Source organism: Mus caroli, unplaced genomic scaffold (genome assembly GCF_978045245.1).
Source record: "Mus caroli unplaced genomic scaffold, Mus_caroli_1 scaffold_11, whole genome shotgun sequence".
Taxonomy (NCBI): domain Eukaryota; kingdom Metazoa; phylum Chordata; class Mammalia; order Rodentia; family Muridae; genus Mus; species Mus caroli.
Window position 1 is genome coordinate 113,325,927 of NW_028227266.1, and position 24,095 is coordinate 113,350,021.

General features: G+C 50.2%; 2 protein-coding genes across 4 annotated transcripts in view; both read left to right on the forward strand.

Moving 5' to 3' along the window:
• The first annotated feature begins 1,142 nt into the window (after nucleotides 1-1,142).
• Glb1 (galactosidase beta 1) overlaps nucleotides 1,143-24,095 on the forward strand; it is a 71,780-nt gene continuing 48,827 nt past the window's right edge. Inside the window, exons 1-5 of the mRNA XM_021172646.2 lie at nucleotides 1,143-1,311; nucleotides 15,517-15,686; nucleotides 18,437-18,587; nucleotides 19,818-19,878; nucleotides 22,018-22,112. Coding sequence (XP_021028305.1) covers nucleotides 1,234-1,311; nucleotides 15,517-15,686; nucleotides 18,437-18,587; nucleotides 19,818-19,878; nucleotides 22,018-22,112 — 555 coding nt within the window. The 5' untranslated portion in view covers nucleotides 1,143-1,233. The remainder of the gene's footprint in view (nucleotides 1,312-15,516; nucleotides 15,687-18,436; nucleotides 18,588-19,817; nucleotides 19,879-22,017; nucleotides 22,113-24,095) is intronic.
• Nucleotides 1,147-10,389, forward strand: Tmppe (transmembrane protein with metallophosphoesterase domain). 3 transcript variants are annotated; one of them, XM_029481778.2, is made up of 2 exons: nucleotides 1,147-1,311; nucleotides 4,765-10,389. In XM_029481778.2, exon 2 carries the CDS (start codon nucleotides 4,877-4,879, stop codon nucleotides 6,218-6,220), a length of 1,344 nt encoding a protein of 447 aa, XP_029337638.1. In that variant the 5' UTR covers nucleotides 1,147-1,311; nucleotides 4,765-4,876; the 3' UTR covers nucleotides 6,221-10,389. The 3 variants fall into 3 exon arrangements, with proteins under 3 accessions (XP_029337638.1, XP_085684275.1, XP_029337639.1); XM_085828149.1 differs by lacking the exon at nucleotides 1,147-1,311 and adding an exon at nucleotides 1,354-1,845; XM_029481779.2 differs by lacking the exon at nucleotides 1,147-1,311 and adding an exon at nucleotides 1,354-1,584.

The window sequence follows — 24,095 nt, forward strand, 5'->3', positions numbered from 1 at the left end:
TACGCAGAGAAATCCTGTCTCGAAAAACAAACAAACAAACAAACAAACAAAAAACAGCTTTATTTAGGATATTTATTTGTATATTAGTATATATGACCCCGTATGTGAGTGCCCACGTGTGTGTGTGCGCCATGGTGTACATGTGGAGGTCAGAGAACGATATCTGGTGTGTGTCCTACTCTCTCTCAAATCGTCGCGCCCCACCCCCATCCCCTCCCTAAACCCTCTATCACTAAAAACATCTACCAGCCCGGTCTTCAGGCTATCTTCTAGAGAGTTCCAGGCCAGCTAAAGATACACAGTGAGAAGCTGCCTCAGAAAAACAAACAGAAAGAGAGAGAGGGGGGGGGGGGGGATTTAGGGGTGTGGCCCAATAGTAGAGTACTTGCCTAGAATTAATGAGGACCTGAGACTCACCCATAGCAATGCAAAAAGTAAGTGAAATAAATAAATAAATGAGATAATGCCTAAAATAAATGAATATTGTTATTGATTACAACTCATTAAAGCTGGAAAAATCTCATGTATATTTAAATCAACGTCAACTTAAAGCAGAGGTGATGACCCATGGCTATACTTCCAGCGTTCAGGAGGCAGTAGGCAGAAGATCAGAAGTTGCCAGAGAGAAGGGCTACTGTTCTCATTAAAATTCAGGGCACTTCAAAATAACTTGGCCATAGCTGAGTCACCTACTACAGTGCTTCTTCAACTTTGCTTTCACTGAAACTCGGAGCTGGTTCCGGTCCTAGGACTTCAGGGCTTCTGGGCTGGGGCCCAGAGTCTGCATTTCCATGTTTAAGTCTCTTTGGCCTGTGGACCACACCTTGCGAGTGTTAGACCACGTGCTAGGTAGAGTTTTAGGGGCTAGGCTTCTACAGCCCAGGCCTGACTGGCTGGTTTCCTCTTCCCTGCTCAGTTCTTTTCTGGCAGCCGGGACAGGCTGAAGGCCCCTGTGAATGGCCAGCCCTGAACTTTATCATTGCTCGTTCAGGGGTGCCGCCATTCCGGAAGGACACACAGTTGTGGAAGATGCTTAGACCACAGCTGCTTCTGAGTCACGTGGCCTACAGAGGCTGGACCTCCACTCGCAGCACAGAGCCTCGGGGCGGGGCGGAGCCGGGGGCGGGTCCTCCTGGGGCGGGTCCTGGGAGAGGGTCCTCAGCAACCCCCGGAGGTGCAGCGGCTGGCCAGAGCGCCCACTGCCTAGCGGAGAGATCCCATCGTGGCGCGATCATGCTCCGGGTCCCCCTGTGTACGCTGCTCCCGCTCCTGGCACTGCTGCAACTGCTGGGCGCTGCGCACGGCTTCTATGTAAGTCTCCGGTGCCACCGCGCAGGGACGCTCCGCCGCTGGGAAGCTGGCAGAGGCCGAGGAAAGCCGCGGCTCTGCAAAGTCGGGATCCGGGTTACCCTCGATCACCCGCTCAGAGCAAGCAGGCAGTGGTCGGGCCTCCAGTAGGAGGCGGGCCGGACGGGCGGGGCGCGCGTCCTTCCTGGTTGCTGGCGCGCGTGGGTTCCGCTGCGGCGGTCCCGTGTGCACCGACCTGCTTCCCGGTTTGTGCAGCGCGGTCGGGGGATAGCTGAGGTGCGCCTGCTTTCCAGCTTCGGTTTCTGGCGAGAGGGGTCCAGGCTGCGCGGGGCTGCTAGAGGGCTCCGCGGGCAAGTGGCGTGGGGCGCGATCCTTGCGGAGTTCGGGCTTCACGGAACGCTCCGGAAGGAGAAAAATGGGGTCAGGAGTGGCTCCTGCAGTGGGGTCACAGGAATATTCGCTTTCAGAGACTTCTCCCTTTTCAAACATACTGTTCACGTTTCTCGCTAGCCACCTGCTGGCTGCTTTTAGTTTGAGGTGTGCATCGCCTTGTTTGTTGTAAGCCTTTTTCTTTTAGGGTTTGGCGGTGCGGGAGGGGGGTGGGAAGAGGCCAAGTGCTGCAGGCGAGGTCTGGTTGGCAGGGCAGTGGCTAAGGCGCGTGGGACACGCACCTGGGGAGGTCTGCACCGAACCTGCGAAGGGGACAGGGCGTGGTGGAACGGGGCTCATTTGCACTTTGAGCGAGTCACCTTGGGGCCCTCCAGATGGACTGAGTGGGGTAAGTTCAAGTACTTGATAGTAGACTTGTAAAAATTACACTCTTGGAAAAGGCACACGTTTATCTAAAACCAGAGTTGAAACTTGTTTAAGTTTCTGGAAAACAGTTGCTGAAAATGCTTTCGTTTAAGGAGAACGAAATTTAGTGCCGGCTGCTCCGTCAGAGCTTGAGGTCTTGAGAACCAGTGGGCATTGGTTCCAACAGGTAGGGTAGAGGGGAAAGGAACCCACATATCTGCAGTGTCAGGATGGGCAGGGAGAGATAAGGATTTATGTGTCACCAGTCTGATGTAAGTCACCAGGTAAGAAATAGAGATGCCCTGTGAGAGCCGCACCCTGAGAGGCTGCTTTGTGATCTCCGCGGGAATTCTTTTTTTTTTTTTTTTTTTTTTTTTGGTTTTTCGAGACAGGGTTTCTCAGTGTTGACTTACCTACCTGTCCTGGAACTCACTCTGTAGACCAGGCTGACCTCGAACTTAGAAATCCGCCTGCCTCTGCCTCCGGAGTGCTGGGATTAAAGGCGCGCGCCACCATGCCCGGCTCCCCGGGAATTCTTAAGTATGTAGATATCCCTCTTGAGCAGTTAGATTAGAAATTCCAGCCGACTGGCTTTCAGTTATTTTTGTTTGTTTGCATCTGCAACGTTAACTCTCAAACTTCAGACCTAGATTAAAAATTAAAGCCGGGTGGTGCACGCCTTTAATCCCAGCACTCAGGAGGCAGAGACAGGCAGATTCCTGAGTTCGAGGCCAGCCTGGTCTACAAAGTGAGTTCCAGGACAGCCAAGGCTACACAGAGAAACCCTGTCTCTAAAAACAAACAAACAAAAAAACCCACAAAAACAAAACAAAAAAATTAAAATGTGTGTGTGGGGTTGTTTAGTTTTGGGGTTTTGGTGTTTTTTTGGTTTTTTTTTTTTTTTTTTTTGGTTTTGGGTTTTGGTTTTGGTTTTTTCCTTTTTCAAGACAGGGTTTCTCTTTATAGCCCTGGTCATCCTGGATCTCACTCTATAGAGCAGGTTGGCCTGGAAGTCAGAGATTCTCCTGACTCCTCCTCCTCCTTCTTCTGTTGTTGTTGTTTTTAGATTTATTTATTTTTCTATGTGAGTATACTGTAGCTGTCTTTAGACACACCAGAAGAGGGCATTGGATCCCATTACAGATGGTTGTGAGCCACCATGTGGGTGCTGGGAATTGAACTCAGGACCTCTAGAAGAACAGTCCATGCTTTTAACTGATAAGCCATCTCTCCAGTCCCCTCCTGCCAAACTGATTGCACATTAACAAGCAATACACTTGTATGAAGATATGTCTCTCTGTTTTGGGCTAGAGCTGTAGTTACTTTAAGAGAAGTCTATTCTTTTGGGTTTTTTTTTGGTTTTTTTTTTTTTTTTGGTTTTTTCGAGACAGGGTCTCTCTGTGTAGTCCTGGCTGTCCTGGCACTCACTTTGTAGACCAGGCTGGCCTTGAACTCAGAAATCCGCCTGCCTCTGCCTCCCGAGTGCTGGGATTAAAGGCGTGCGCCACCACGCCCGGCTTCTTTTGTTTTTAATGAGAAGTTCTCATGAACCCTGGCTGGCCTCAAACTTGGTATGTAATCAAACATAGCCTTGGACTTTTGACGATTCTGCCTTTACCTCCTGGGTGCTGGGGGACCTGTGTGCACCGCCACGCCCTGTCTCTGTGGCGCTGAGAGTGGGACCCAGGCTTTGTCCATGCGAGGTCCTCTACAAATTGAGCTACATCCCCAGGCCCAGAAATCAGAATCTTACGTTGCCATTTGCAATCTGCAGTCAACTCAGATTTTGTTGTTTTTGAAAAACTGTATTATCCACGGCTGGAAGTGTGAAAGCGAGGTTTTACTGTTCCATGTTTACATGGAATGACATTTGCAAAGGTGCTTTACTGTTGTTACGAAAACAGTTTTGACTCATGAAAGACTTTCCCCAGACGACATGCTAACAGCTGATCACTTAGAATAATAACTTTTCTATTATTTAAAAAAAAAAAAAACCAGACTGGGGATGGGGGCACTCGAGAAGCAGAAGCAGGGGACTCTCAGTGAGTTGGAGGCCAGCCTGGTCTACAGAGTGAGTTCCAGGACAGCCAGGGCTACACAGAGAAACCCTGTCTCAAAAAAAAAAAGGGAGAGGGAGAGGATGAGAATGAATGAGTGAATATTAGAATATGGTTCATGCCCGTTGTGGGGAACCTTTAACCGTATGAAACACTGTTAAACCGACAGTGGGAACTGAGGCTGGAGATTCGGTTTGGTTGGTAGAATGCCTGCCTGGTGTGCATGAAACATTGGGTCCCATCCTCACATAAACCAACTGCATGGTAGAGCGTGCCTGTAATCCCAGCACCTGTTGGGTGGAGGCAGGAGGATTGGAAGTTCAGGGTATCCTTGACCACACACTATCCTTGAATTCAAGGGCAGCTTGGACTCCATGAGACCCTGACACAAAAGGAAAAGAAAAAGAAAACCGCCCCTCATGTATCACGTTGTGACTGCGCTGTGCTTTAACAACAGAGCCTGGCGGCTCACGGGTGTTTGAGTGGCTTGGACTTGAGGCAGGTTGGAGCCGTGTCCGTGGTGGTCTGTGGGCTTTGGTTGAGTGGGAATGAGGATGCTCTGCTGATCATATCCCATAAAGCTGACACCAGTTCCTGGTTGCAGGAGGAGCTGACCCGGAAGTCTCTCATTGGCCACTGTCCTTTCTCAGGAAGTCACTTGCCCCCCAGAGTCCACTGGCACTGAGCTTTGGGGGGACTCTTCAGGAGCTGAGAGAATGACGCTCTTCAGGCAGTTGTCGCTGGGCTCCAAGGCTGCCCTGGCTGCAGCCACGGTCTTCCTGTCCATGATCCTCTCCCGCTCCTTTCTGGCTGAGACCCTTGAGCTCCAGGCCTGGCGCTGGCTGTTCCGCCTGCAGCTGATCCTGTTTGTCAACTCGATCATGCTCATTGGCTCCTCGTACATCTGGCGGAGCACCGTGAGCAACCTCAGCCATTCCCCTGCTGTGGAATCTACCTGTTTCCAGATTTGGAAGCTGGCTGTCATGGCATTTCTGGCCCTGGCACATTCCAGCTTCTTCACCATGCTCTTCTTGGTGGCCGAGGAACCCTACATGTTTTCCTTAACAGCCTACTCCTGCCTGGGTGCCTACATCATCATGGTCTTCTTCCTTTGTATCTTGAATGCCATGGAACAGGCCTACCAGTTCTTAGCCTGGCGCAGTGGTAGGGTGGTGGGCAGTCTGGACAAGACAAGGCACCTGGTGCTCAGGCCTGCGCTGGCGGTGGCCGTGACGGCGGTGCTCAGTACCATTGGCCTCCTGAATGCTGCCCAGCCCCCAGTGGTGAAAACCGTGGAGGTGCCCATCCATCAGCTGCCCGCCTCCATGAACAACCTCAAGATTGTGCTCCTTTCTGACATTCACTTGGGGCCCACAGTGGGCAGGACCAAGATGGAGATGTTTGTGAGGATGGTGAACAGGCTAGAACCAGACATCACAGTGATCGTGGGCGACCTCTCTGACTCGGAAGCCTCTATCCTGCGGACAGCAGTGGCTCCTTTGGGCCAGCTCCGTTCCCGTCTTGGCACCTACTTCGTCACGGGTAATCACGAGTACTATACATCGGATGTCAGCAACTGGTTCACACTGCTGGAATCCTTGCACGTCCGGCCCCTACATAATGAGAATGTGAAGATTTCTGCCCCCGGGCACCCGGACAGTGCGGGAAGAGACAGAGAATGGGTCTGCTTAGCCGGCGTGGATGACATAGAAGCAGACATCCTTCACTACTCTGGGCATGGCATGGACCTTGACAAGGCTCTGGAGGGCTGCAGCCCAGACGATGCCACCATCTTACTGGCTCATCAGCCTCTGGCCGCCAAGAGAGCCCTCCAGGCTCGGCCAGATATAAACTTGATCCTTTCTGGACACACTCACGCAGGGCAGATCTTCCCCTGGAATGTCGGAGCCTATCTCCTGAACCCTTTCTTCGCTGGGCTCTACCAAGTGGGCAAGGGGACGTTTGTGTACGTTAGCCCAGGTACAGCCTACTATGGGATACCCATGAGGTTGGGGAGCAGGGCAGAAATCACAGAGCTCATCCTGTGGCAGCCTTCATAAACCTGCCCCGAAGGCTTTGCCTTGCCCTGCCCTGGCCTGACCTTCCTCCATCTCCTGCTCCGTCCCAGCCTTGCCAGCGCGCCTTTGGCCACAGCCTGCTGGGAACAGCGTTTGCAGTGGGGGTGCCTGGCAAGTCCAGGCAGGCTTAAGTCTTCAGATACTATATTGCTTGTTGACGATACCCCCGTGGGTCCGCTTGGCCATGGAAGCGCGAGCATGCATTTGTTTTCCAGCTGCTGCAGAGAGGGGGTCCTTTTGCAGGGTGTCGGGTGGCTGGAAATGGCACTTCTTGACCAAACTCAGGGAGAGGCAGGAACGCTTTGTCTCCTGTGGCGTAAGCCCCGCTTAGGGCTTGGGTGGGCTTTGGGATGATTTGATTAGAGATAGCTGGTTCGGGCATGGGCCATGTTGAGAGAGGCATCACCTCTCTGCTTGCCTGAGGAGAGTATGTATCACTTTCCTCCTTGTCAATCAAGGTCACCTTTATCGTGGACATCGGCAAACCCCATTGAAACATGGGGCCCTTCCTGCCTGCACCGTGAGGGGGTGCTGATTACTGTGCTGGGCCAGGATGGCTTGAGATGAAATCATGGGGACTGTGGTAGAGGATGACTGCCATCCCTTAAGGACTTGGCAGCTCTGAGTCCCTGTTCTGTGTAGGACAGGCTCCTTCTGTGTTTGGGAGTGAGGAAGGGCACTGGGTGTGATGAGATAGATGGTCCAGGTTCCAACTCAGTGTGCGAAGCGGGGGGGCTATGCTACCTCCTCCTAAAAGTTCACTCTACAGCCTGATGGTTTAGCATCTTAGAGGTTACAGTGAACATGGGGTTCTATGTGCAGATAAACAAGACCCTAGAGCCCCATGTTCCCTTCAAAATAGTTCACTTGTTTGAGGAAGGCTTCAGTTCACTCATAGCTAGATGAGGGGAGGCCTCTAAGAGAGTCGCTCATTGCAGGAGGTCATCTGTTAATAGTCACTTCATTGATTGGCACCTCCTACCCATCACGCCAGCCAGGTTTGGGTCTGAGATTTTAGTGAGAAGCTGAGGTTTCTTGTCTACCCATAGGAAACCTGAAGCTGCCATGGGTATGACCCAGCTCTGCCCCTGCAGGTTGTCCTGGGCCCTGGCTATGGAAAGACAGGACTGACTGTTTTACCTGCGTGGGGGGTTTCTAATTGCTCTACTTTGGCCTCTGCTCACAGAAGGGTCATTTGTAGGACTTCAGATCCACAAGGAAAGCAAAAGGAGCTATCTTGTGCAGTGCCAGCAGATTTGTTGGTCTAGCCTTTGCCAGGGGCAAGAGAGACTTTGCCCTTTGCATAGCAGAGAGCTAGCTGGCCCTAGGAGAAGGCTCTACTGAGATGTGTTTAAGAACATCTGGGTAACTGAGGGTACTCTGTCTGGAGCGGGGCTTCCTGCTGCTTGTGAGAGAGGGTTGAAGCCTGGCAGTGACAAGTCCCCCTAGATTCTTAGCTTCCATCATCCTGGAAATGGCTGTACTTCTTGGATCTACCTCAAGGCTGCTTTGCTGAGAGAACGCTGAGAGCCTGTACCTACTGTGAACACACAGTATGATGCTAATGTGCTAATCAGTGAACTGAGACCTGCTAAGGAACATTGGCAAGCACAAGTACCTAGAATCAACCCAGCGGGCTGCCAATGGGTGGCGTGCTGCCCTCCAGCACAGCCCAGATGTCCATACGACACTAAGAGCCACCTTCCTGGTGAGTGCCCGAGTTTCTTACACGTACTGTGAATGGGGATTCTTCCCCCTTTTGAACTTCTGGTGTGATGAGCTCAGGAGGCTGCTGACCAATTCTTGTCTCCCAGTAGGTAGGGTATTGGCAGGGGACCATCTGGTCCCTAAAGCAAGGGACCAAGCAAGCAAGCAAGCAAGCAGGCAGGCAAGCAAGCATACCTGTAATTCCCAGCACTCAGTGGATAGAGACAGGAAAATTAGGAGTTCAAAGCTAGTAATGAGTTTGAGGCCATCCTGGGCTACGTGATATGGTCCTGTCTGGAGAGTGGGGGGGAGGAAGAGAAATAAAGAGCTTTACCTTGATACTGTGATGGGCTCATTCGCCTCTCACCCCAGACAGGAGTTCGGTGCACTGGGAGAGATTTTGTAAAGACCATGACCTGTTGTTGGGATTCTAGGAGAGGCCACAACTCTGCACCTTTCAGTACCTTGCTCTGAGAACAGCTCACTCCTGCCGCCCCTCCAACCTCATCCTTCCTTTCTCCATGTTCTCCATTTCTGCTGTTTCAACCCTTTTGGGATCACGGCTGTCCTTTCTGTTCTCCTCAGCTTTGGATTTCATCAGAGTCTCATTTTGATACTGTCACCTTGTGATCTGTATGCACACATCTCCTATTCTGGCTTTCAGGATGTTTTGTTGTTTGTTTGTTTGTTTGTTGTTTGTTTTTGAGGCAGGGTCCTGCTTTGTATACCAGATGGCCTTCAACTTGAGGTTATCCTCCTGCCTCTGCCTCCCAAGAGCTGGATGCCAGCATGTGTCACCCCACTTGGCTCCTTCATCCTCTCTGAACAGAATAGGGTTGGGTTGCCACTCGGTGAGAGATAAACTTGCCTTGCAAGTCTCAGTCCCTGGGTTCAATCTCAGGACATCACAGAAAGGAAAAACAGCAGGACAGTGAGGTGTCTCAACAGGCACACGTGTGCACGCGCATACACACACACACGTTACATAAAAGTAATTAAGGATATCTTTAATGTATGTTTTAAAAGTGTGTGTGTGTGTGTGTGTGTATGTGTGTGTGTGTGTGTGTGTGTTTAGTACTAATATGGAGGTCAGAGGACAGGTCCTCTTCTTCCTGTGGGTCTCTGGGATCAAACTCACATTCTGCCAAGCATCTTTACTTAGCTTTTTTTATTATTATTAGTCACATGTTGGTCTGTGTGTCTGCATGTGGGCCTGTGCCCATGAATGCAGATGCCAAGGTAGCCGGAGGCGGGGAGCAGCGATAGCAGGTGGTTGTGAGTGTCTGACACTGAGCCACCAAACTCACTGTTGCTCCATCTCCTGCTTCCTATTTTTGTTTTTAAAACGATACCTCTGTCTTTTTTCCCCCCAAAGGGACAGAATTCCCTAATCACTGGCGAGAAGCGCAGGAGGGTTAGGGTCCAGACACAAGTGTCCGTAGCTCTTGGTGTCCGCCATTCTGCTGTCCCCTCCCTCCCCGTGGCAGTGTCCTCTCTTTAGCCAGGTGTTTCAGATGTGAAGAAAAAAAAGTTTTTGACACAAGACACATGAAACAAGCAAGATGAGTCAAGTGCAGGTGTGTGGTCGAGCAGGTCCCACAGATCTGCCCTGGGGCCATTGTCACCGAGACTTTCAGTTGCTTCACCCCACCAGCCTGTTGGAGGGACATCCTGACCACAGCAGCCTCTGGACTTTCAGCCATCTGAAGTCACTCTTGGCTTTCTCTGTATGACCTTAGGGGACCTCGGGGCCTTAAGTGTGCAGAGCCCTTCCTCCCCCTCTTTCCATAGCCCTGCATCTCTGGTGAAACAGCTGAGTTTTTCCACCCTGGGGCTGAGGTGCCCCTTTCAGGAACTCCACGGGCCCCTGGGGTGAGTTGGCAGGGCTCGTGGGGTGTGAGTAGATACCCATTGGATTGGAACTTTCCAGCTTCCTCCCAGAAGACCTGGGGACAAGGCCTTGCTTGACCATTTAACTCATAACGACCCTTAACCTGTGACGTCACCAAGCTGCATTGACTCAAGTCCAGGAATGTGCACAGGGGATGCAGATTTTATTTATTTTTAGCACCGAGGAGTAGAACTCTTCGAGGAGATGTTCAGGGTACCCGGAGACACTTATACTGTGTTGTGGTTAGTGTTTTATTTTTTTTAAAGATGCTTATAGCTGAAGAAATCACACTGGTCGCTACTAGACTCCTGATGAGTACTTGGTCTAAGGGTGTCGTGTGCGTACTGCCTTTTTTTTTTTTTTTTTGTAAACCTTCAGTATTATTATATGCATTGTGTATGTAGTGGGGGTGGGGACTCCAGGGGACCTGAACGTCCATTATGGCTGTGCTTGCAATTGTGTTTTGTTTTGTGTTCCTGTGGCTATGCACTTTGTAAAAACACTGATGCTACTACACCCTGTAAGTGTGAAATAAAGATTTCTCTCTTCATGATCACATTTTGGTGTCCATTCATCAAAAGGGACTGGGCAAACTTGAGAGATTTTTTTCTTTTAATTACTAGGAGCTAACTTCTTGTCTTTCCTTTTCTTCTTTCACATTCTCCCTCCCTCCCTCCCTTCCTATACCCTTCTATCTTCTCCACTCCTCTCCCTTTTCCCTTCTTTCCCTTCTGCTTCCTCTTCTCTTAAAGAAATTATTTGCACATATGTGTGTACCTGTGTGTTTATGTGTACTGTGTGTGTGCAGTGTCCATAGAAGCCAGCAGAGGGCATCAGGTCCTCTAGAGCTGGCATTCTAGGTGGCTGTAAGCTGCCTAACATGGATGATAGGAACTGACCAGGGGGAGGGGGGGCCTCTGGATGAGCGATGAACGTTCTTTTTACCCCTAAGCATCTCTCTGACCCTCCTCCCTTCCTCCCACCTCCCCTCCTCCTGCCTCTCATTTTCTGATAACCTCGTATATATCAACAGTGCAGTGGCTGGACATTTAGGTTTGATCTGCTTGGGCCCTTCAGTGTTGAGGGTGGATTCTCCCCGTTCAGCTTGGCAGTGAAGGTGAGAAATGACCATCTGTCCCGTTACAGTCCCCACCTCTGCTGCTGTCCTTACTGAGAATTCTTCCCACCCCCACCCCCCACCCCAGAGCAAACAGCACAATGTTGTTCATGCATTGGGTGAGCAGGAAGGTCTAAGGATGTCCAGTGACGTCATATGTATTATGGCTACCACAAAACAGCTGACAAAGGGAACTTAAAGGAGTGAAGGGTTTATCTAGCCTGACTTACTCAAAAGTATTACATTTGTTTGTATGTGCATGTGTGTCTGTGCGTGTGCACGTGCATGCATGTGTGTGCATGCTACAGAGCACATGTGGAGCTCAGAACAACTTTCCCCAGTCAGTCTTTTCTACCATGCAAGTCTTGGGGATGAAGCTCAGGTTGCCAGGCTTGGTGGCCAATGTCTTTACCCTCTGTGCCGTCCTACCACCTGCCCTCTTTTGGCTCACAGTTGAAGGGGGTACAGTCCATCCTGGCGGGGGGGGGGGGGGGGGGAGGGGAGCGTGCCGAGGTACGGTCACGCTGCCTAACCAATCAGAAAGCCGGAGGGAACAGGAAGTAGAAGTGGTCTATAAAACCTCCAGACCTGCCCTCAGTGAGGATCCCTCCAGCAAGAGTCGGTCTGCCTTCCAAATAGGCCCACGAGGAGGCTGTGCTTTCCAAGTCACTGCCTAGGGTCACAGCTGGGAACTGTGACCCTCAGCTTTCGATGTTTACCATGGTCCCCCTCGATAATGCCAGGATGTCGCTGTCCCCAGCGATGAGGGCCCAGTGTCATGGCAGTATCTTGTCCTCGTTCATCTACTGAGGACTCTGTGCTGTGGGGCTTCTAAGGTTACCAAAGTATTTCTATTTATTTATTTATTTATCATATGTACACTGTAGCTGTCTTCAGACTCTCCAGAAAAGGGAGTCAGATCTCATTACGGATGGTTGTGAGCCACCATGTGGTTGCTGGGACTTGAACTCAGGACCTCTGGAAGAGCAGTCAGTGCTCTTAACCTCTGAGCCATCTCTGCAGCCCCACCTTATGCATTTCTGACTGAAAGTACATCCTCTGGGCCTCCTGAAGCATATATGGTCTATATAGGCTGACAGTGGGTTGTCCCTTCCCTGAACCGACCACTCCATTGCTCCCTCGGTCATAGGCAGCCCTGGCTTCTTCTCTCCCTTCCTGCAAACTAGTGTCATGTGTGTGTCCAAGAAACCATCCCATGAGCTTAGGTCTTAGAGCTGACATCAAGGTAAGAGTTGGTGAGTCAGGGCAGGTACTCCATGCCCCTGTCCTCTCCCAGGACACCGTGTCCTTTGCCCCCTCTAGATTCATTCCCAGGGTCCCACCAAGGTTAAACCTTCCACCTTGCTTTCCTGGTAGGAGATGAGGGTCTCTGTAGACACCGTCACAGAAGTTCATGCCACTCAGAGAATGCCCCAGAGAGCCTGAGCCTGTCAGCTCCTCTCTTCAGAACTTCCAAACCTGCTAAACAAGCCAGCCAGCCTCGCAGTCTGTCTGTCCAGTTCACAATAAACCGAAAGGCCAAGTCACATGGCAAGTCCTGCCTGAGGAGAGTGTTCAGCAGGCCGTGCACTTGCTGTGAGTGCCTGAAGACCTGAGTTCTGTCCCCGAACCCATGGAAAGGTGGAAAGAGAACTGACTCCACAGTGTCCTCTGATCTCTGCATGTGCACATGTACAATACCACGCACGCTACACCAGTGTGTGGACACACACACTTATATATATACTCACACTCACACACTTGTACACACTCATGCACACCTATAGGTGTGCACACTCATATACACACACTAAAGTTTTAGAAATGAAGCATGCCAAATCGTCCCCTTTTAACCTGGACCTCATCTCTCTCTGGCATAGGTGAGGGGTGTGGCATGCATTTTGGGGTATCCTTGCTCACCCATTACACACTAACTGTAAGGTCTGGTTGCTAATCAGCATCTCTAACCTCCAGATGCCGTCCCACGCCCATGTGTAGGTGTCTGTTACATTTCTCACTGCCCTGACAAGAAACTTAAGGGTTCGTTAGGCCGGGCGTGGTGGCGCACGCCTTTAATCCCCAGCACTCGGGAGGCAGAGACAGGCGGATTTCTGAGTTCGAGGCCAGCCTGGTCTACAGAGTGAGTTCCAGGACAGCCAGGGCTACACAGAGAAACCCTGTCTCGAAAAACAAAAAAAAAAAAAAAAAGAAACTTAAGGGTTCGCTTTTGGATTGTGGTGTGGGGGGTGCGGTCCATCATGATGGGGAAGGCACAATGGTAGGAATGTGGGACAGACAGCTGGTCACCTTGGGTCCAGAGTAGAAAGACAGAAATAAGTGCTGGTACTCGGCCTGGGTTCTTTCTTCATCCACGGCCCCCAACCCATGCATAGTAACACCCACAGTCAGAGGGGGTCACCATTTAAAATTCCCTGGGAACTCCCTCACAGATACCTTTGTTTTAGTCAGTGTTTGTTCTGTTGCTGTAAAGAGACGCCATGACCAAGGCAACTTATAAAAAAGCATTTAGTTGTGGGGCTTGCTTAGAGTTTAGAGTCCATGATCATGGAAGGGAGCAGGGCCACAGGCAGGAAGACCTGGTGCCAGGGCAGTAGCTGAGAGTTCACGACTGATCCACAAGCTCAAGTCAGAGAGGGGGGATTAGGAATGACTTGGGCTTTAGAAGCCTCAAAGCGCACCCCCAGTGACACACCTCCTCCAACAAGGCCACACCTCCGAATCCTTGCTAGACAGCTCTACCGTCTGGGGACCGAGCATTCAGTTATAGGAGGCCATGGGTACCATTCTCAACCTCCACACTTCGTCTCTGTTCTTGGAGACAGTCAAGGTTACTCTTCATCTTAGGCCATTACTGGTACCGCTTGCCTTCATTTAGGTTCCTCCGGAAACAAGACCCTACAGTAAGGGTTTGGGGGCCGGTGGCTTGAGAATCCAAATGAGCACAGGAAGGAGGAGCATGGGGAGGCCTGTGAATATATACACCTCATTTTCTAGCCCAAATTGTGGCGATCGGCCAGTCTGTCTGCTATTTAGGACAATACTTCTGTTAAGTCCTCGTTAACTGCACTCTGCAGTCCTAGGTCTGGATGCCTCTGTCTTCAGCCCCGTAGAGCTTGTGACCAGTTCCTCTACACAAGGGAGGAGTTTTTCCAGAACCATTCCCGCTCTGCTCAATGTCAGCCTCATTGGTAAAGCAACAGGGGTGGTGTCTGACGACAGCTATGGTCCTAAGTCATAATCGATTCGACCTTAGGGATACCAAGAGGGAGCAGAGAATTAGACCTGAGATAGGGGCTTTCTTAACAGATTTCCGATGGATCCGTGGAGGTGCCAACTCCCTGGGTGGATACCAGACCTCGTGTGAACTCTCACACTTGTTGTGAGATGTTCCAGCATCGCTGCGGGCTAGGATGCTGACGAATCCTGGCATTGTTTTCTGAAAGCGTCAAGGTGCATGTGGCAGCTCCTCAATGCTGGGCTGAGAGGCAGATGGCTTCTGGTATCCCGGGTTTGGTGGGTACCTGTTGCCGGTTGCTACCTGTCTTTGTCCACTAGGGGGCAGTGTTCCACGCTGCCTAACAGCTCTGATAGGAACTCCAAACTGGGTTCCTTGAAACTTTATGACATTTCAGCCATTGTACTGGCTGAAGGTCATATATATATAAGTAACTCCACACTATGTACCAGGCATTTTGGAGGTAATACTGTGCTGTGTGCGCTGCGCTGCGTTGTCCTCTGTCCCCATGAAAAGGTGCTTGATTTACTTGCCCCAGACCCCTTCAGTTCAATTCACAAACTGGGTTGTGCCCTGCAGCTTCAAGAATAGCATTTGAGTGGTGGCGCACGCCTTTAATCCCAGCGCTCAGGAGGCAGAGGCAGGCAGATTTCTGAGTGCAAGACCAGCCTGGTCTACAGAGTGAGTTCCAGGACAGCCAGGACTGTACAGAGAAATCCTGTCTTGAACCCCTGCCCCCCCCCCCCCCAAAAAAAAGCAGTAGCGTTTGAACGTTCCTTTCCTCTGGTTCCCTGGTGGTTCGGAATGAGATGTAGAGTCGGAGAGGGACACTTGCCCAGGTCACCCTGGGACTCAGAGCAGCAGCTAGCACAGGCTGGCCTCAATCTGTATATAGCCAATGATCAACCTGGATTTCTGATCCTCTTTCCTCCACTTCTCTGACACTACATCCCCCACATCTGATCCATTGGTTTCTGCCCTGCCTTTTATAGTCCCGGGGATCCAAGGGACACTGCTGTTGAGCTGATGGGTGTACCCCTGTCTCCATGCCTCACACGCAGCTCGGTGGATATAGTCCCAGCTCCTGCACATCCATAGGCTCCCGGTTTAGGGAGTAGAGCCAAAGTAGGAGATAGCTTCCTCCACGTCACCTTAGCTGGGCTGAACAGTGACTTGTTTATAAGTTACTGTGCAACTTAAGTCTACTCGTTGTGTAACTTAATCCCCCTGCACCTGCACCCCACCCCCCAGCTCCACTTCTGACCTAAAGGTTCACATTCTCACGGGGTCCCTTACTTGCCCTGCAGAATGTCTCCCAGAGGACATTTAAGCTCGACTACAGCCGGGACCGCTTCCTCAAGGATGGACAGCCATTCCGATACATCTCGGGAAGCATTCACTACTTCAGGATACCCCGCTTCTACTGGGAGGACCGGCTGCTGAAGATGAAGATGGCGGGGCTGAATGCGATCCAGATGTAAGGAAGGGCGCTTGCCCAAGACCCACCCCTTTCCCCACTCCCCAACACCCACCCTACACAAGTAGGAGAGAGCTCTGTGTGCAGCCCTATGGGGCTGGCTCATTAGGAGTTTGACTGGCCTTTCTAAAGAGAGCGAAGCACTTCTCCCTTGAACTTTGTCCTCAGAAACCATAAAGTTGAAATCAGCTTGAAGAAGCAAAGGTAGGAGGAGGCCAGACTGTGGCTCAGAAGGTACAGAGGTCTGCGGCCAAGCCTGACAGGCTGAGTTCAATCCTGGGGACCTACATGGTAGAAGAGAACAGGGTGTCGTCTGATCTACATGTGTGCACGCACATGTTTGTGTGCACACACAATACACCAATAAAGATGAAGGCAGATTATATATAGTTCATAAAACTTACATTTCTGCCAAGGTCACGTCTTTGGTCCGAGGTCCAGCGAGGAGCCAAACATGAAGGGTCTGGAGTGTGGCTGCTTTTAGTATGGAGGAAGTGAGCCTGTGCTTAGGTATTTGGAACCCAGCTTGACTTAGTGGGTTAATTTTTTTTTTGAACCCAGGCTATAGGTTCACATCAACAGGCATGTCCCCGTCTCCTCTGATTCTGTGAGATGACTAATTGGGGGGGAAGCTGGGGCAGCTGATCACTCTGGATTTTGCAGAGCCGGTGTGAATGGCTGATAACATCTTAAAAGATAAAGGTTGAGAAAGCCTTAGTGGGTTTGGTAGATACCTAGGGGATTCCCCCACTTCTTCTGTTTCTACGGCCCCTGGCAGGGCGGATCTGAGTTCCCTCACAGTTGTTAGCACACTGAGTTCCTGGATCTACGGGATAAGGGAGGAGGATGCTTGTGGGGCCCATCCGTAAGGCTTTCGTGCCAAGAGTGACAGTGCACTGTGCATCCGCACCAGAGCTGGGGGATCCGGTTCCGTTTGGGTCGTTCTATTTCCTGGCCTGGTATTCTGACAAAAGTCTTTTGTCTTGTAGGGTAGAGATTTCTTCTGTGGTTTTGTTTTCAGTGTTGAGAGCCAAATTCAGGCTTTTGCATGTGATGGGCAAGGACTTTACCACAGGCTATGTAGGTCTCTAGACTGGGTGAGAGTTTTGTTTTGTTTTGTTTTGTTTCTTGTTATAGATGTACATATAGACATAACATATAACATATGTCTATGTATCATTTGCTTGCAATGCCCTCAGAGGCCAGAAGAGGGAGACATAGCCCCTGGAACTGTAGTTTCAGGCAGTTCTGAGTGCCTCTCTCTCTCTCTTGTCTCTCTCTCTCCCTCTCTCTGTCTCTCTCTCTCTGTCTCCCTCTCTCTCTCTCCCTCTCTCTCTCTCTGTCTCCCTCTCTCTCTCTCCCTCTCTCTCCCTCTCTGTCTCTCTCTCTGTCTCTCTCTCTCTGTCTCTCCCCCCCCTCTCTCTCACACACACACACACACTGCCCCTTTTAAAGAAGATAGGATCTCTCTCTATGTAGTTCAAGCTAATCTAGAACTCACAATCCTGCCTCAGCCTCTTGAGAGCTAAGATTATATTAACAGGTAAGAACCATGCCTGAATTATTCTTACTTTTATTAAAGTGTTTGTTTTTGAGACAGGGTTTCTCTGTATAGCCCTGGCTGTCCTGGAACTCACTCTGTAGACCAGGCTGGCCTCGAACTCAGAAATCCGCCTGCCTCTGCCTCCCGAGTGCTGGGATTAAAGGCGTGCGCCACCACTGCCGGGCTTAACCTTTATTTTTTAAATACGAATCTCATATTACTTTAACACGATAATTAGAATTCGTGCATTTATTTTTCTTGTTAAAGCTTTCGGTGTGCTTGACGATATTTTTTTTTTCTGTCACAGTTTCTATAGATTGTTTTCATCGAGGCCTGGTTTAGGGTTCCATGTTAGAGGGGGTGTTGGGCACGCTCAAGGCTGTGTTCGATTCTCAGCGTTTCAAACAAGCCAGGTATAAACTGAAGCCAAAGGAGAATTTGATGAAGAGAGGCGTACAGAACTGACCAAGAAGCTGTCTGAAATAAATCCGCCTTGGCAGATAAAGCTGATAAATACCATTCATGCCCTCAGAGCAGTTCTGTGGATGGAGGCCATCACCTGTAATCCTACCAGACCACAAACAAAACTAAACAAACAAACAAAAAACCACAGGTTCATCTCTGTTCACACGATCTTCCCATCAGTCAGGAAGCAAGAGAGAGAATGAACAAGGTCCTGAGTGGCCCTGCTGGATCATCTCCAGTGTGTCATAGAGAGGGCATGCCTCGGCCTCCTGATTCATGCCAGGCTCTGTGACTCCCATCCCAGTATTCGCCCGACCTGGCTGGCTGTGCTTAGCTTCCAGGATTGGAGGCAAGCTGCCACTTCAGTGTAGTATTGCAAAACTGGATATTAGTTCTTGGTAATCCCACTCCTTCTGTAAGGGGTTTCTTTATTACACCTGTTTTTTACCCCCCCCCTTTCTCCCCCGCCCTGTGTGTGTGTGTGTAAGTGTGCTGCTGTGTGTGTATGGAAGACAGAGCACAGGACAACGTGTAGAAATAGCTCTCTGCTTACACTATGCTGGTTCTGGGATTGAACTCCTAGGGTCAGGCTTCGCGCCCCCTTACCCACCAGTGCCTTAGCACTGGCCCATGTTCCACTCTTAGACCCAAGGTGTCAAGTGCTCACAGAGCCTGGGCCCCCTTCTCTTCCCTCCCGTTCAGCTGCCACCTGGGAGGGTTTCAGCCGTGTGTGTCTTCACAGGTACGTGCCCTGGAACTTCCATGAACCCCAACCAGGACAATATGAGTTTTCTGGGGACCGTGATGTGGAGCATTTCATTCAGTTGGCTCATGAGCTGGGACTCCTGGTGATCCTGAGGCCTGGGCCCTACATCTGTGCAGAGTGGGACATGGTGAGCTTCCAGTCGCAGGGCCCTGCCTGCCTGGTGGGTGTGAGTAAGGGCAGGAGAGGCAGACGGGGTGGGGGTGGGGCTCTGGGCAAAGTGGATTAAAGTGAGCTAAGACTCAAGATAGAGCAAGTGGTGCTGTGGCCCGCCAGGGTTTATTCCTTCAGCGAGGTGCCAGGCAGCGAGGAGCAGGCGGGAGGCAGAACAAGGGGACTTCCTCATGGCTTCCTCTATCATAGACATGGAGTGTGCTCTGCTTTGTCTCCTTCGTGGATTAGTTATAAAATTAAGAGAAGCTGTGTGCATAAAAAGAGCTCTGGGGCCTGGAGAGATGGCTCAGTGGTTAAGAGCACTGACTGCTCTTCCAGAGGTCCTGAGTTCAATTCCCAGCAACTACATGGTGGCTCACAACCATCTGTAATGGGATCCGATGCCCTCTTCTGGTGTGTCTGAAGAGAGTGAAAGTCTACAGTGTGCTCATAGGTATAAAATAAATTTTATAAAAATTTGGGGGGAGGGGGAATGTAGCCCCGTTGTAGAGTCCTTGCTAGCATGTCAGTTCCAACGCTGCAAAAGCAAACAACAGCAAGTAAAACTAAAGTATAAGGAGAGAAGGAAAGAAAAGGAGGGAGAGAAAGCAAGGGGCTGGAGAGATGACTCAGCAGTTAAGAGCACTGGCTCCTCTTCCAAAGGACCTGGGTTCCAGTCACAGCACCTGGATGGTGGCTCATGACCTCTGTAACTCCAGCTTTGGGGGGGGGGGGGGGAGTCGAGCGCCCTCTTCTGGCCGCTGAGGGCACTGCATGCACACAGTGCATATACATACATACATACATACATACATACATACATACAGGCAAAACAGTAAATAAATAAATATTTAAAGAGAAAGAAACGGGGGAGGGGGTTTACTGAGTGTGGTGATGTCTGTAATCCAAGCGCTTGAGAGGCACAGGCAGGGGGATCAAAAGTCTGAGGCCAGCAGGTGCCCTGGAGGATGTGTGGGGGAGAGGATGTGTGGGGGTGGATTGGGGGGAGTCCAGTTTTAGACTTAGCTCAAAACAAAGTGGGGATGGTGTCTTGATTCTCAGAACATGTTTAATAGAGAGGTCCTAATTTTTTCTATATTGTAGTTTCCCAGAAGCCTGGGTCATTTTCCCCTGTCTTTTCCCTCCCTGCTGACAGCAATCTCTCGTAAAGTGACAGACAAATTGGCTGTTGTTTTCTCTCTCAAAGGGGGGCTTACCTGCTTGGCTACTAGAGAAACCATCTATCGTTCTCCGGTCTTCTGACCCAGGTGAGTTACCGTTGCCCCTTAAAAGACTCACGAGAGACTAGACACTTGATATCAAAAGAGCCAGGCATTTGAAGGGGGACTTCTTCTGTATAAATACCCCTGAGTAGGGTGGAAGTCTCATTTCACTGGACAGCGAGTATGTAGGAGACACAGCTTCCTTCGCAGGCTTGAACAGATCTCACTGATAAGTGGGTCGCTTTTTGAGTTTGCAACCTGGTTGGCGGTTAACCAACTGGGTTCAGCACTTGTATTTTCTTCCTACACACTTAGTATATTACGCAGCCAGCTAGTCAAAATGGCAGGGTTGTTTCTGGGATGATGTCACTAGTTTTCTTGGTAGCTGTGTGCCTTCTGTTTTTTTGCATTTTCAAAGTGATTTGTCAGTGACAGCTTTTTGTCTTATCTTTTCAGAACATGAGACATTATTTTAGCTGTAAGACCTTAAACAGTCATTCAGTTGCATCTCTGTTTTCACAAATGTGTGCGCGCGTGCGTTTGTGTGAGTGTGCCCGTGTGTGCCCATGTGTGTGTGTGTGCATGTGTCAGTGTGTGTGCCCATGTGTGTGTGTGTGCATGTGTCAGTGTGTGCCCATGTGTTTGTGTGTGCATGTGTCAGTGTGTGTGCCCATGTGTGTGTGTGTGTGTGTGCATGTGTCAGTGTGTGCCCATGTGTTTGTGTGTGCATGTGTCAGTGTGTGTGCCCATGTGTGTGTGTGTGTGTGCATGTGTCAGTGTGTGCCCATGTGTTTGTGTGTGCATGTGTCAGTGTGTGTGCCCATGTGTGTGTGTGTGTGCATGTGTCAGTGTGTGCCCATGTGTTTGTGTGTGCATGGGTCAGTGTGTGGTGTGTGCCTGTGTGTTTGAGTGTGTGCACATGAGTGTGTGCATGTGTCTGCCTGCATGTGAGCCTGCACTCTTACCTTATTACTGCTGTTTTCACATGCATTGTCTCCTGAATCTTCCTAACCATTTTAAAAAAAAAAAAACAACTTATTTTTTTTATGTGCATTGGATGTTTTGCTTGTTTGCATGTCTGTGTGAGTGTGACAGGTCCCCTGGAACTGGAGTTGCAGACAGTTGTAAGCTGCCATGTGGGTGCTGGGAATTGAACCCAGGTCCTCTGGAAGAGCAGCCAGTGCTCCTAACCCCTGAGCCATATCTCCTGATAACTGTATGAAGCACCTGTTTTTGTCAGTCTCCTTTGAGGTTGTAAACAAATGGTTTATTAGCTGTTACTTTGGTGTGGGTATGGAGACACACACCTGTAACCTTCACACTTGGAAAGTGGAGGCAGGAGGATCAGGGTTTCAAGGTCTTTTTCAGCTACAGATCAAGTGTGACTCTAGCCTTCAACCTTTAAGTTATTTGTTTTGTTTTGGAGACAGGGTTTCTCTGTGTATTCCTGGCTGTCCTGGAACTCACTCTGTAGACCAGGCTGGCCTCGAACTCAGAAATCCACCTGCCTCTGCCTCCCAAGTGCTGGGATTAAAGGCATGCACCACCACCGCCCAGCTAACTTTACTTTTTTTATTTAATTGTTTTATTTAAAAAATTTTAGCAGGGCAGTGGTGGTGGTGCACACCTTTAATCCCAGCACCTGGGAGGAAGATTTCTGAGTTTGAGGCCAGCCTTGGTCTACAGAGTGAGTTCCAGGACAGCCACAACTGAGCCACATCCTCTACCCAGCTAACTTAATTTTAGAAGAAAAAAGGCCCTGCTGTGTTTGGGAGAAGGACTCAGTATTCAGCACCTCTCTGTGCCTATCCCACAGTGCCTGGCTGCCTGTGCTTCTAACTCTAAGCCCCATAGCAGGTAAGTTGCCAGGCATACTCAGATGTCAGGACAACTAGCTTAAAGAACTGTGTTCAGCAGACTGTGGCTGCTCATTTTAGAAGATAACTGAGGGCAGTGTATCCTGGGACAGGCTGCGTCGGAGTCTCCTGGCTTTAAAAGGATGAGGCTGCCTAGCTCAGTTGACTTGAATTTGATCCCTGGAACCCACTGTGGGACTTGTGCTCATGTACACTACCACTCCCATATACACTTGCACACACAAGCACACACAGACACACACACTAACCATATGATAAGCTAGTTGACAAAGGCTTGTAACAGTTGCCACACCATCCTCTTTTGCAGATTACCTTGTAGCTGTGGATAAATGGCTGGCAGTCCTTCTGCCCAAGATGAAGCCCCTGCTCTACCAGAACGGAGGACCAATTATAACCGTGCAGGTACCTGGAGCTGAGCTGTGTGTGGAAGGAGGGAGAGACGGGGGCGCAACCATCCATCAACGTTATGTAAATGACAACTGGCACCTGGCTGCAGTACTGAAAATGACACTTTTATTGTAACTGAATGTGGGGAAAGGGTTAACCTGTCTTCTTTCTCTTCTCTTCCCCTGGCCCCCTGTCTCTCTGTCTCTGTCTCTCTGTCTCCTCTATTCCTCTTTCTGTCTCTGTCTTTCTCTGTCTCTGTCTCTCTCTCTCGTTCTCCTTCAGTTCGGGTCTCATGCATCTCAGGCTGATGGTGAATTCTGTACCTGAGGAAAACTTGGAACTTTTGCTTCTTCTGTCTTACCTCTACAGTGTCCACATGACAGGGTGCACCACACACCTGTCTTACGTGGTGCTGAGGATCAGACCTAAGACCTTGAGCACACAGTCAGTCTACCAGCCGAGCTACACCCACAGCCCAGGACCCATGTCCAGAATCACGTACATTTTATGTCCTTAGCTACCACTGAACCCAAAAAAATTCCAGGACAGTATTAGAACTAGAAAAACAATCAACTTTAGTGTCTGTAAAATGCTTCTGTGGAACGTGAAGCCCGGTTCAGTGAGCAACGGCAGAGCATATTTTTATGGAAAGGAGCAAAGTTGTGTGAGCTGCCTGGGCCCTGAGATATCAAATGGAGTGTGTTTTTCTCTGAGGACTGTGGTTCAGAGTCCTGATCATGGGCTGCTATCGGGAAGATACCTGATGGAGTGGGGGTGTGGCCATTGGGTGTAGGTGAGGTGAGGTGATGAACCGGCTGAGTGGGTCAGGGATTCTCGCTTTGAGGGGCCAGGTGACTGCTCATTGAGGAATGTAGCTCCTGACCCCTGAGTGCCCCTTATCTCTCATTCAAGCAGAGCATGTACAAGAGGCCACAGCTTCCTGTGTGAAGCCAGGGAGTCTGAAAGTCGAGCAAGTCTTTTCTCTGCACAGCTGGATCATCTCTGTGTATCCATGTGCACATGCACGTATGTGTGTGCACGTGCACGTGTGTCCGTGAAGCTTGTCTGTGGAGGCCAGAGGAGGATATCTGTTCAGTCACTGTTTACCCAATTCCCTTGAGATGGGGTCATCCCTGAACCTGCATTTATTATGATTGACTGATAAAAATCTCTGGTTTGGCTTTTGAGACAGGATCTTAGGTAGCCCAGGCTGGCCTCAAACTCCCAATCCTTCCCTCTTTTGCCTCCCCAGTGCTGGAATTTTAAGTGTACCTCCATGTCCTATATTTGATCACAGGTTTGTTTGTTTGTTTGTTTGTTTGTTTTTCCAGAGCTGAGGACTGAACCCAGGGCCTTGCACTTGCTAGGCAAGCTCTCTACCACTGAGCTAAATCCCCAACCCCTGATCACAGTTTTTATAAAGTTTTCTTTAACCAAAGATACTGAAAAGTCGTGAGCCAAAAATGTGACCCCCCGGGATGCGGTCAGGACTGAAAGCAAGCATCAGGCAAGTGGGTCTCACCTAAGCCCAGGTCAAAGGAAGGAGACCCACGGGGCCTGTCGATGGTTCAGTGGGTGAGAAAACCTACTGCCCAGGCAGGAGGACTAGAGTTCAAACCCTCAGGCCCCATGTGAAAAGCCAGGAATGTCTACATGCAAATGTGACCTCAGTACTGGGGTAGGGCAGTGGGACAGGAGGGTCCACCTGCCTCCAGGGTCCACCTCCCTCCGGGATTAAAAGCGTGCACCAACACTGCCAGGCTAAATCAATTTTTTTTTTAAACCAAGAAATAAAAGACCTTCTATTTTAACCCTGCAGAAGACCGCAAACCTGCATACCCTGGGGAATGTTTCTTCTCCTGTCCATCTTGGGCACTGCTCCTACCAGGTGACTCTGCTCTCCGCCTGGTCTCCCTCCTCTCCAGCTAATGTCACTCAAACCTCAGAAGCCAGAAGCGAAGTGTGCCGTATTCCAGGTGTTTTCTGGAAGGCGTTTTT